This window comes from Labrus bergylta, chromosome 11 (genome assembly GCF_963930695.1).
Source record: "Labrus bergylta chromosome 11, fLabBer1.1, whole genome shotgun sequence".
Classification (NCBI taxonomy): Eukaryota; Metazoa; Chordata; class Actinopteri; order Labriformes; family Labridae; genus Labrus; species Labrus bergylta.
In genome coordinates, this window is record NC_089205.1 from 26,958,342 (window position 1) to 26,971,672 (window position 13,331).

The following is a 13,331-nucleotide window of genomic DNA, read 5'->3' on the forward strand; positions in this document are numbered from 1 at the left end:
ATTTAACGTACAGTACTTGAATTAGGACTAATATATATATATATATATATATATATATATATATTCTATTCTCACTGACCGGTGAGTCTCCAACAACAATGTTCATAATTATTCACAGAGCTGTAGCGCCCTCTGGTGGATAATTAAGATAACAGCAGCTAGGCTTCAACTTGCACTTTAATCGCCAATTAAATTAAAATATAATAAACATAAAGTGTGATAATTATTTCGTCCATACATTTCAAATAACTTAATTTCAAGGTTTAAAAAGAAACAGATTAAGACTTTCCAGGCCAGCCACTGTAAGGAGAAAGACAATTACTTTTTAATTAAGTTTGTTAGCCTATAAAAGGCAACTGGTTCAGACAAACGTAAACACACGGTAAGTGTATTGTGGATTTGTCCAAAACCTCTAAAAGACTGACTTGTTAACCGAATTCGCATAATTTATTTCTACCTGTGTGTTAAACGCCTCGCCAAAAAGTAGGCCTACCTGTAAATTAAAAAAGGCGGCGACACTTAACCACACCAAACCTCTGTAAAACTTGAGAAACAATGTCATTTTTATCAGCAGAAATGTCCTGCACGACAAAGCATGTATGCATTTTGAAATAAACGTACCTCAAGAAGCCGTAGTGTCGAAGAAAACATTCTTCACACGCAGAAAAAAGCACATGTCCGTCCTGCAGACTCCAGTTAATTGGCAGGGGTCGTGTGCAAGTCAAGCGCAACAGTCCCTCCAATCAGGATCATTCAGGACTGTGATGCAACTGTTTAGTGACTCGGACATAAATTACATCGTCACTCACTATACTGTTTCCTATCATGTCAATATAATGATTAACCTAAACAATAACTGCCCCTACTTTAGATGAATCAAAAGTGATTCATAGATTAATAAGGCTTTGATGTTCAACAAAAAAAGATTCATAAACAGAAACCTCTTACTTTCAGCAACATTTAGTAAAAACAATGCATTAATTTAATATGTTGTGTTCCTCTTTCAGCTAGATTTTTCAGCCTTATTGCCATCCCCCAACATTGTTCAGGTCCTCCATAAAGATTACCAAAGTTTTTCCCTGGTTCGATGAGTTACATAAACCTCTGTGTGTTTTTTAGGTCTTCCCCGTGGTCTGATGCCAAATAAAGCTGCAAAGAAATACTCTCAGGTAGCCGGCGTAGCTAATTGGTTAGAGGGTCCAGCCCTGAACACATCAGTCCCTTGGCCCCTTTGGTGTATTTCATCCCCACTCTCCCTTCCTATATTTCTGACACTCTGGCATATTTCTGACACTCTGACACCCTTGACAATCTGGTTGTTGCATTTAGTTTCGTTCCCTGCCTGCTGCAGGATTCTTTAACCATTTATGCCTCACAATCTGCACTGTAGGAGGGAAGAGGGAATGCAAGAAAGGAAACTGAAAAATGAGTAACCTATTTTTAAGATTTGATCCAATCCAAATAAATGATCTGATCAGATTACTTCTGGACTGCCGAGGCGGTGAGTACTCCTGAACTTCACCAAATAAAATCATATCTTCTTCCTCTCTCTCCTGCATGAAGTCCACCCTCACAGTAAAACTATAAACCTTCACCACACATATATTCATCAGACATGACATCACTTTATTTTTCGCAAACAATCATTCAAGTGTAATGATCAACAAGTACCTTCATATCTCAGAGATGAACATCAGTAGTTTCCAACATCTAGACTGAACAGGAGTTTTCTCACGTCACAAAAAAACAACACAAGCTTCAGTTTCTGAACACTGCACATTAACAAACCCAACCGTGTTATTTATTTATTCATTTAGCCCTCACATGATAAAACATTTACACACCAATCTATCATAAAACCATCTGACCACAGAAGGTTCATGAGTTTGTTCAAATGCTCACCTCAGTGCAGAATGCAGAAACAAAACACAAGAAGTCTGATGTAAACATGATGACCCGTGATTGATGTTTTTAACCCTGAGACTTCCAAGTCTAGACATCCAAAAATCTCATAAAAAGGTGGATATAATCTTTAGAAAAACAAGACAGCAAACTGGATATTACCTGAGGTTTAAACTGCCATTTGTACTTTGATTATAAACAATTGACACACTTGAGAAATAATGCATTTTTTTAACACTAAGCAACAAACATTTTCATGGAAAAAACTGATCAATTGAAAGATTTCAACATTTGCCAAACAGTTGGCTGCAGCTTGAGATGTAAACACGATAAAAAAAACATCCAGTTTTTCAGGGGAATCACAAAACAATTCAGAGAATCATGTAATCTAGATAATCTCACCACAGATTACAAAAACTGAGAACCCTCCACTTGAGCGAGGCCGAAAACCTGCGCCCGTGTTATGACAGCGCTGACCACAGGTTGTTGTTTCAGCTGCCATGACTCATCACTTTGTATTAAAAAAAAATCAGTTTAAAAGAAGAACAAAGAACATGTTCCTCATTGCTTGGTATTCCCCTTTACAAAATTGAAATGTTACAGACAATCTAAAAAAAAAAACGCACATTCTCCCTCCATGACGAGCACAAATAAATAAATCCCCTCTGCTTTCATGCAGGACATGACTCTTATATTTGATAATTCAAGTGTGAAAGTTGAATTTGTCATATTGTGTCAGTTTAAGACCCTTTTAGAGTTAAGGGGCGGGACAATAACTGTATAGTAGAAGTGAACAATACCACTGACAGGTCACTCTTTGGTATGTAGATTCTGTTTTGAAGCGTGACGTCTTTCTTTTTGACCTTTGCCTTCTTCTCTTTTTTATAATAATTGACCTTATTTGGATTTGATTTGTCCAGCTCTGCCATGATTGACAGGTCGGCGTGGTAAAAGCATACCCTGCTTTATAAGCTATTCTGCTCCCAATGGAACCATCATTTACAAATACACATTGTGCTGTATTAAATGAGATTTTCAACAATAGTGAATCCATAAACTCATTATCCAAATATTGTATGTTTCCAGCTCTTTCATGCTTCAAATTAATCAAGTCTTTTTTTTTGTAACCAGTGGAGTTGCTTGCTGCTGGCCATAAGAAAGAAATGCAGGTTTAAGGCATTTCTAATTTTTCACTTTTTAAACCCGTCAGCTTCTGTATCCACCTCTTCTATACAGTTCATGGGTGCAAAAAAAGGAAAAAGGTATCCGTTTCCCTGAATCCCTACCCTAAATATCCTCCTGCTTTAGGCAGCAAGCAGCCTTTCATACTGCACAAAAATCTACTGCATACTCACTGATCTGTTTTTACTTTAAATAGTGACAGAAAATATATCAGACATGCGATTGAAATATGATGTAACAAGAAAAAAAAACATTTTCACCCTGTATTCATATTAAATACATGGGAACTGATTCAAAAGCAAAAACACATTACTGAAGTCTTAAAACGAGCACGTGTGGATTACATCCTGACACTCTGAAGTTTCTTTTTTAGATATTAAACAAAAGCCAAACTGGCCTGCTATACACCGTCATTTATAGGGAGGGACATCTTCTGCATTTTAGTACCATAGTGTTTTAACTGTAGATACATATTGTATACTCCTGATTGGGTCAGCATATTTAACAGTTACAACAATCTGAACCAAATTGCTGACATTGTCTAGATTCTCATCTTAAATCACTCTCTACCTTTTTGTATTTAAAGCTTTACAATACAACAAAAAAAAACCTGCATTCATGACACCCAGAACATCACATGAAACTTAGATGACACCCTTGATGGTCCTCTCGCTTCGTTCTAGAAGTTCACGAGTTGTTGATGCACCATGGTGGTGAATTCATGTCACTGAAGAAACCCCCTTTGAGTACGTGAGCATCGCTGAGCCCTTATTCGATCACATCAGCTGGTTGTTTGCGGGGAGTCCCACCCTCACTGTCTTCACAGCTCGTTGCGTCGTTGTTTCCCGGCAGTAAGGGAGTGAGCTCTGAAAAGATACAAAGCACCATTACTATAGGGGTTTGTGTAAAGTTTTAGAGTTCATTAACATGTATTGTGGTCTTTATATGTGATTTTTCACACATAAATGTAGAAATCAAGAATATCCTCTGAAAATAACTCTGTGAGTCATGACTGTCTACAATGGGTGTAACACCCGAGTCCCACTGTCTGTGATGCTTTCAGAGTTTTCAGAGTCCTATCTTCACTTTGTTTACATCGCCCGGACGGCCGGCTGACTCCTCCCCTCGTGTATAAAAGTTGTTTAATTGAGGGACTAGAGAAAAGAAGAATAACATACTATACTCACTGCTTAACTGTGTTTCTAGATCACGCTCATTTCAGGTAAATTTACATGCAGTGTGAAGATACCAGCATAATAAAGATCGCTAGCATTAGCATGCTAACACAACAATGCAGCGCGAGTTGTTTTGGTTTCATGCTGGTGCTCAAGGGCGACACCTGCTGGATCAAAAAATTGCATATAAAGCCTTTAAGTGTGTGTTTTTTTTTTTTAAGGGGAAACTTAATTTTAAAAAATGCAGTGAGGAAAATTCTTAAAATGAATAAAAAACAAACTTAATGAAGAATCAAAATCCCTTAGTTCAGCAACTTTGCATCATTGACTGTCAATATTTAACTCTTAATCCAGGAATCAAAAGGTTAAAACATTTAAGCCATTATATAACTCTTCTCCTACAATTCTTATTTATGTTTATGTAACTAGCCGCATACTCCTGACACATCAATACCTACCTATCAAAAAGCTAGCTCAGCTTAGCACTAAAAAAACAGCTAGCCTGGCATCATCCATGAGTGACAAAGACCTGCTTACTATTGTTCATAAGATGCTTCTTAATATTTTCCAAAAATATTCAGACAACTAAAGCAAATCTTTTTTCTAAACTACAAACATCTCTGATTGCGACAGAACAGAAACCTGAAGGTGAAACATCTTCAACACTTCATTTTATATGATTTTATCTTATATGATGTTGGGTCAACATTCCTGTTGTGTGACGGGAGACGTCATGAAAGTTCAGGAAACAGGTTTGATTGAGAGATAATTTCCATCATCACCTTCAGGGTTGGCCTCGCCCTCTTCCTTCGCTCGCCCTGTTTTTTTTTTTTGTTGCAGGTAGATTCTGACAGGACACGGCCTACACCCTGAACTGCACCTCTTTTAAATTACACAAGATAAATGTAATTGTGCATAATATACACAAAGTAATACTCTGCCTGCATTTGAATGTTTTATGTGCTTTGGTTGTTTCTGGATGGGGAGCTGGTCTGTTTTCCCCCGCCAATGACAACACAGCAGGTGAGTTTAGGAGTGGATATAATTCAGCGATTGGACGGGATTCAAACCGTTAAATATAACCGACGCAGAACTTAATATTTACAGTCTTTGACGCAGACATAGCAGCAAATAAGAGAACATATAATCATAGTGCGGAGAAACACCACAGATTTCTACCGTGGACTGGAGTTGTTGTACTTTCTGTTATGTAAGTTAGCATGTGCTAGCAGCATGCTAAATTATCGGCTTTTCTATTACCACAAATCTAATAGGCTTAGGTAGCTTTCAGTGCAGCTGCAGGCAGTAAATGTACACACTAAATTCCTGCATTAGGTGTGCACGTTTTGTGGCGCTTGGCCCGGGAGGAGGAGCCCAGTTTGAATTTTGTGTTTACAAAATGTAAGGTACATTTCTACTGACTCCACCTTTAAAGTACAAAATCAAAAAGTGAATTTAACTTCATCGTATGACCTGTCTCAATCTCTGAGTTACCTGAATAAGTTATAGATTTTAGTAATTGAATAATAGAAACATGTAAAAGATATTATTCAATATAAGATCATGAAGTTGGAGCTATGCTAAACAATAGTGGTCTATTTCTTAACACTGAATGTGATTTTTGAATAACATTAGCATCTTTTGAACTCATTCTGCCTCTCTGTATTCACCTCTCATCTCAGTTTCCACCGTGCTGTTATCTGATGTTGACCTCTGATGGTTGTGGCTGTTGTGAGCTTCTTCAGCGTCGGAGGCTTTGGTGCTGCGGGCAGTGCCAGGGGTGTTCGTTTTTACTTGATCTGGTCTCCCAGTCGCTTTGGTCCCGTCCACAGCATCCATCTTCACAAGACACAGAGTCTGCAGGAGACCCATGGCGTCAAAGTTTTCCGAGGTGCAGCTACCTCTTCTCTTTAACAATTCCAACACCTGACGTCAGAAAAACACAGAAAGTTAGAGACAGAACAACAGAAAGAGGCACAAATAATTCTTCATGACCGCAGACTGTGAAGCACTGCTGCGGCCTTTTGTGCACCATGATGTCATTACACGATTATGATATTATGGAGTTAATAAAAGAATGCAACACATCGCACAGACTCTGTTCTTGGAAGGGACCAAACCTTACACACTCAAAAATTGCTGGACAATAAATGCATTGCACCGAAGGGTTAAGAGAGGACACCTGCCGTTAATACTAGTTAACACACCTTGATGTATTTGTAGGACTTCAGTTCGCTGATGTTCTCCTCCAGAAACAGCAGATACAGAGAGAGATCGTCCCATTGGCCAGCGGGACTGGGCAGGACACCAATGGTGGGCAGTGATTGGTAGGCTTCCAGGAAACGAGCGTACCCATGGCAGAAGAGGGGACGGAGGCTGGCGTAGAACACCACAGGTATCAGTGCAATGAACAGGACCAAGTTGACAAGGCTGGAAAACAAAGTTAAACACACACAGTGTAGAATGAGTTGTTGAGACAAAGCCTTTCATCAACATAAAAATCAACACTCCAGGTTAATAAAAACACTACATTTAAAGTCACTAAAGCCAGACCTACACTGCATGATTGTAAAAGTGATCTCCATCATTATCTCTAGATTATGGTGCTCAGCAACAAACAAGAAAAGTTCTGAATTAACTCCAAGTGGGAAACAAAATAAGAGATTTGTGATTTAACAACAACTGGAAAAATCTCTGTTGTGTGTACCTTTAAAAGCAACTGTTGCAGGAATAACTCTGGGACCTTCATGTTGTTGTACTGACCCTATTTCCCCATAACACATGCACCTCAGTATTTCTCTGTTAAATGAGACGTGTACCTCAGCAAAGAGAAGACTCCCACGGCGATGAGCTTACACTGCACCTTTTCAGGGACGGTGGGGTCGTCGACGAGCAGGCCGACACGCAGCTTGCAGGAAAAGTCGTCGGTGACGGAGGCCAGTCGGAGGTAGTAGCCGAGGTAGACGCAGGCACACAGCAGGGTGACGAGAGTCAGACCGCGACACAGAAGGTAGTGGAGCAACAGCGTCCGAGAGCATCGCTTGGTCATCAGAAACTTCTCCACCAGCGGGTAATTGAAACAGCCCTCTGTAGGGTCACTGGCCAAAGAGTGAGGAAGAACAGACAGAAATTAAAATCATCTTGTTACAGTTACAGATGTGAAATGCTGTGTCGCTGATTCTTGATGTTTAACCTTTCAGTAAAGTTAGTTCCTGTAGCCAGCTTACAATCAGAGGTGCTCGTTGCTGATCATTTTAGTACCTGTCTGAAGTGAGCAGTCCTGAGGTGGTCAAGCGTTTTGCCAGAGTGACGGCGCGGTTGTAACACCGGTCCAGCTCCTCCATGATGAAGCTGAGGTCGGACTGCAGGAGCGGTGCCGCTGAAAATCTCCAGAATAGCGCCGGGGTGTACATCATCACCGCCACCAGCAGCAGAATGTAGGGGAAGAACTGGGAAACAAAATGATTAACGTTAATTAACCAGTCCTGTTACTGGCAAGAACACGTTCTATCCCACACAAACACACAGAGGTGGATACATTTGAATTAAATAAAAACCACGGCTCAAGAAGAACCCTGAAAGATAACAAACAGCTGTGTCGGTTTTATTGAATTTCCAAACAATGAAACTGTTTCAAAGACAAAAAGCACAACATAATGGAATGGACAGAGATTAACCACTACACTGAGCAAACAGACAAAAGAAGAACAAAATAAAGAGAAAGAACACAGCCCGTGTCCAGTGTTTAAACTCTTAATTGAGCTTCAATCAACCTGAGAGCTACCAGCGCTCGTATTCAGTCCTGAGGGTTTCTCTTTTTTTTTTCAAAGGTATGATATTCATCTCATCAGTTTGTCTCAGCTAGGATTTAAATTACTCATATTATGGCAAATGTTGTTCATTCGTGTGTTTCAAAATAAAAAAACAGCAGAAGATTTGTCTCTGTCTCCCCTTTTCTCGTCAAGGTCTCTCCTTGGCTTTAAAGATACAAGATCTGGGAAAGAAACTGACGCCACTACAATCCTATAATTCCTATATTTCCTGAGTCATAAAGACGTAATCTCAGAAGAGTATCAAATGTCACTGTGCCCATTCTTATCAATCTACCAACACAGTGGACCACCTTTGTTTTCTGATTAAAGTTAGAAGATTAAGTAAGGAATAAAGCCTTCTCTTCCTCCCTTCATGACCTTCCATGTAATTGTAATAGTGATCGAATTATTTGAAAGCTGGAGAGCAGATCAAGCTGTAAATTATCTTTCATTTCATAATGTGTCACTGCACAACAGTTTCAACTGTATGTGCTGTGAGCTGTTGCAACATTTAAAATTCTTCTGAGATGGATTAACTTTTGTAAAGAGGCACACCCTTTATGATTGCACTCTTTGCTTAGCTGAGGCATCTCACTACAAAGATTCTTAACCACAGCCAAACATCGATAAACAAAAGCTCTGTGTGCACAGCAGAAACTATTTTAATTAAATACACCATGCAAGGAAATCACCCAACACACAGAACTCAACATTTGATGAGTGTAAAGAATGTGCAGTCAATACTTTACTATTGAGAATTTAAAAGCAGATTTACTTTCACTTTCACTTGATATCTTTATAATTACCGCTTGCCTTTACATGATGATGCCTTTATCAAACAGAGTCTGCTCCAGGAGTGGGAAATTATTCAACACACCTTAATGTTCTGGTATAAGGTGTTATGATGTATTTTTAAAATATATTGTATCTGTTTCGTATCATCAAGTTAATATGTAATTACGAATTTGAACCTGGAAGTCTGGTGGATTCACACCAACTCAGTGAACTCACACCAACTCAGTGTGTGTGTGCAAACACATGACGCAAGTTGAATGCCTCCATTTGCATGTGTGTGTGTGTGTGTGTGTGTGCACCTTGTGCAGCCACAAAGGTAGCGTGTGTGTATGTACGGCCGCCCAGCAGTATGAGTCCACATAAGCCGCCTGCCTCCAGGAGAAGTTAGAAGGTGCAAAACAGCTGATCTGAGTACCTGAGAGAAACACAAACAGCAGACAAACAAAACATTTGGTCATGTGAACGTCTTTAACAGATGTCCCAACTTCATGGAAGGAATCGACTACGACCCAGAGGAGCTGCATGTGAGAATGCAAAAGTCTGAATCAGTCCATTCAGACATTAAATGTACTTTAACCTGCAAGCCCCCGGGTAAACATTAGGTTTCTTGAGTTAATATGTGAAAACATTACAATGTTCTTGGCTTTAGTCCTGGCTCCATACTGCGCCACAACTCACCGACTGAAACTTCTTGAGCGAACGCCAGAGAGATGAGGAGGAGGGGCAGGCCCACTGCCACACATGTCACCATCTTGTCCACAGCCAGCTCCGTTCGCACACTGCGGTATCGAGCCTGGTTCGGATCTTTCAGCAGAAAATCACTGAATACGTACTCTGTAGCCACGTGGGCGATGGCCATCTTACTGTTGTTTGTTACCTGCAGAACATAAATACACCTGCAGACACAAACAGGACAAAACCCTTCTTTTAAATGTTTTGGATCAATGAAGTGTTTATGATACTGAAGGAGAAAGGACAACGTCTGCAGGTCTCTTTGACTTTGTGCCAGGCAAATTTTAATTATAGATTTGAAATAAGGTGTCACTAGTTTCCCTCTAAAGAGACTGCTGTAGTCCTAAGATGAGAAGTCTGGTGGCTTCACACCTTTCAATAAGATACTGATGATATTTAGGATGTTGTTGATGCTGATTAAAGCTGTTTTTTTACACTTACTGATGTTGTCTCCTCCTCTCTAGATCCCTACTTGTGTTGTTCTTACTCCTTGATGTACGTCGCTTCGGACAAAAGCATCTGCTCAATGAGCTGTTGAACTTCATGCACATTGTTCATTTCTTATAAACAACCAGTAGATTGTGTAAAATCAAAACTGCAGATACTCAGAAAATTGAGAGCTGGACAACTTCTGACCAGTAAAGCTGCAATAATTGGTAAAACAATCAATGTTTATATGCGTTTTATCTTATGAGTTATTTTTCAAGCTAAACTGTCAAAACAATGCTGGTTTTGAGCTTCTTAACTGTGAGGTATAAAAGCTTCTCTTTGACCGTCATTATAGTTAATAAAGGTTATTTTGCATTCAGCCTGATTGTTGGACAAAATGGCTATTTAAAGACGTAACTTGTAAATGTAATAAGCATTATTTCACAGTATTTTGACACTCATGAACTGAATTTCTCTTAATTAAGACAATCTGCAGATCTGTCAATGGCCAAATAAATGTTTAGTCACCTGCAAGTTAATAACTGATGTGAATATTTACTTTACTAAAATTCATCATAACTTCATTTGATTCACAGCTTTTTTCTTGCATCCTATTCCACTTAAACCTGCAGATATATAGATAGATAGATAGATAGATAGATACTTTATTGGTCCCGAGGGAAATTCAAAGCATCCAGTAGCAGGTTACAAAGACATGACATGAAACATTTGTTACAAATTAAACCACAAAACCGACGCCCCCCCCTCACATACATATATATTAACCTGAAAAAAAGATTTAAAGAATACCTCTAGATCAATCAAACTGAAACTGTGCAATTAAAAATAGACTTATACAAGAAATGTACATAATCCATGCAGGGGTAAAAATATATGAACAATTTAAACAAGAAGCTATAAACAGTTGAGGGAAAAAAATCTGTAATTAGACCTGAATATAAAAAATAAGAATAAAAAAGTGTTGACTTGTGAAGTTGTGAAATGCAACCAAAAAGAGTGCTTAATGTCAATCAGCTCAAAATGTATGTTATTAGTAGTACACATAAACTGGTTTAAACTATTATCAACTCTTTCCTGATAGTTGTTGTTGTTGTTGTTGTTGTGCTTTTTCCATAGCAACCCTCTGTGGTTTATCAGTAACACAGCATTTCATATCCATCACCACTTCGTTGCAGCTGTGGCTGGTCTGTAAGAATTTCTCGTGGTTAAAAATAGTAGAAGATGTAACTTTACTCTGTTTATGAAGCCAAGGCTGAAAACAACCCGTGACTGTCTTTCCCACAACATCACACTGACTTCTTTGTTAAACTGGACATTGTTTTTTTGTTTTTTTGCAATGTTTAGCGGCAGATTTTAGTTGATAATATTTTATATCTGGTTATATTTTAGTGAATTAATCAGCTTGTTCAAAAGCTGCATTCTTACTTAACGAGCCATAAGATGTGAAAATGAATTAAAAAATCAGCGTAAGCTGGTTATGAATACTGTAAAGCGGGAATATGAACCTGAACGTACCTCTCAGTCTGCTCCTGTAGTCACTAATTTATATGTTAAAGTGTCATGTCAGCAGTAGCATAGCTTCGTGCAGCAGCAGTAGTGACTTTAAGTTGTTTTCCAGGTATTTGGCTGAGAAAGAGGCCGACGAGACACTCAACAGATGCAACAACAAACACACTAAACTTTCGAGTCGACTTCCTGTGAGGGAAAAAAACTCCTTCCGCCCTCTTTAGAAACAGATGCCTTCAGGAGCTGATCGATAGCTCGGATTTAACAGTGTCTACTGTTGGATTCACATGCAGCTCGTATTGGCACATTCTGATGTCGACTTCACATTACTGATGGCCAACAAGGGCTTTTAAAAAAATGAAAAATAACAATTTTAGTTTAAGACTCAAACTACACAGCCACAAAAGATCCATGGGATGTCAAATAATATGGATATAATGGAGTTACGGCTGCAAAAATATGGTAATAATAACTGCAGCCTATTGCTATAATTGCAACACATGATGAGAAGTTTAAATGTGAAACTGAAATAAATTGTTTGTGTGACTCTCATTATGTTACTGTATGATTTCTCATATTGGTTTGGTCGTCACTCTGGTGACCAACTTGGCAATGTTTTAAAATCTACAAGAATATGAAAATAAATACCTGTAACAATTGAATTGATGTATTTTTGTATAAATTCAACAATTATGGGGATTTGACAATATAATAGCCTTTAAGATTCAAAGGATGGTTCTTTTATTTGCAATGTTGCAATGTTATAAACTCTATATGGATTACTGTTTTATCAGGGTTTTAGTTGAGCCAAAATGGTGATGTGAAAATGCAGAAAACACTAGACCATATAAAAATAAATCATGTGTCAGTCCCAGATTGACACGATTTATTTTTTTTATTTACTCTTAGAATTAGGGCCAGGCATGAGAATTAAAAAACGATGGGAGAAAGATTTGTTTTCATTATGCACTCTGAATAAAAAGTTTCAATGTCTAAAATAAAATTGAAATTTGTCAAACTTATATTTCGACTTAATTTCAATTAAATTCTCCATATTAACATTTTTTCTGAACATTTTGATTTTATTTTCAAGATTGTTTGTCAACTTTATTCTTGACATTACACTACTAAATGTCCATGTTTTTTCCCTCAACAGTTCCACTTAATTCAGGACATTTGGATTATTTTTCTAATCATTTCAACATTGTTCTCATCATTTGGATTTTCTTTTTCTCGACATCACGACTTATTTTCTCATTAATATTCTAGACATTTTGACTGCTTCTTCTCTAAACTTTTTTTATATTGCGTAATGGAAAAAAAACATTCCTTCTCACATTTTTAATTTCTAATGTCTGCCCTAAGACATCTTCCGTAAAAATGGGATTTCACGCCTTTTTATAAAAAGTCAGTCAGTCCCTGAAGGCAACATCCAACAAACCAGCATGACAATCTACGCAGCATGCAGCAGGGTTGAGAAATAGAAAGAAGTAACTGGTTTCATCTTAACAATTACAAATGTTTGCACAGAAATAAGAGGTTATATAAAACATCCGTTTTCTATGCATCCTTAAACCGACATAAGCTTAGTTAAATCTTTAAGAAAAAAGCTAAATATTGCTCTTTCGTTATCAAAATCCGAAGACGCATGAGAACAAACGCAAAGACCATTTTGAACAGTTCTGGATGTTGGTGTATCGCGTTGAATTCTGGGCATTTCTAGCTCTGCCCTCCCTGGTCCTCCCAACTTCTTGCAGCTCCATCAAGTTGCTATAAT

At 38.2% G+C, this 13,331-nt stretch overlaps 1 protein-coding gene across 1 annotated transcript; it reads right to left on the minus strand.

The window, feature by feature from the left end:
• Positions 1-1,605: 1,605 nt before the first annotated feature.
• Positions 1,606-11,757, minus strand: LOC109991217 (pannexin-1). The gene is made up of 8 exons (XM_020643473.3): positions 11,564-11,757; positions 9,545-9,762; positions 9,166-9,281; positions 7,521-7,708; positions 7,079-7,357; positions 6,467-6,689; positions 5,930-6,185; positions 1,606-3,950 (listed from the first exon to the last, which is right to left on the minus strand). Exons 2-8 carry the CDS (start codon positions 9,723-9,725, stop codon positions 3,853-3,855), a joined length of 1,341 nt encoding a protein of 446 aa, XP_020499129.1. The 5' UTR covers positions 9,726-9,762; positions 11,564-11,757; the 3' UTR covers positions 1,606-3,852.
• Between the last annotated feature and the right edge of the window lie 1,574 nt (positions 11,758-13,331).

Bases quoted from the DNA above. Each gene is read 5' to 3' on its own strand.
- LOC109991217 (XM_020643473.3), bottom strand. From the start codon at position 9,725: ATGGCCATCGCCCACGTGGCTACAGAGTACGTATTCAGTGATTTTCTG. The intron at 6,186-6,466 runs GTGTGTTAACTA...TTCTGACGTCAG, and splicing joins AGTCCTACAAATACATCAAG to GTGTTGGAATTGTTAAAGAG. The intron at 3,951-5,929 runs GTGAATACAGAG...GTATCTTTTCAG, and splicing joins GGTGGAAACTGAGATGAGAG to AGCTCACTCCCTTACTGCCG.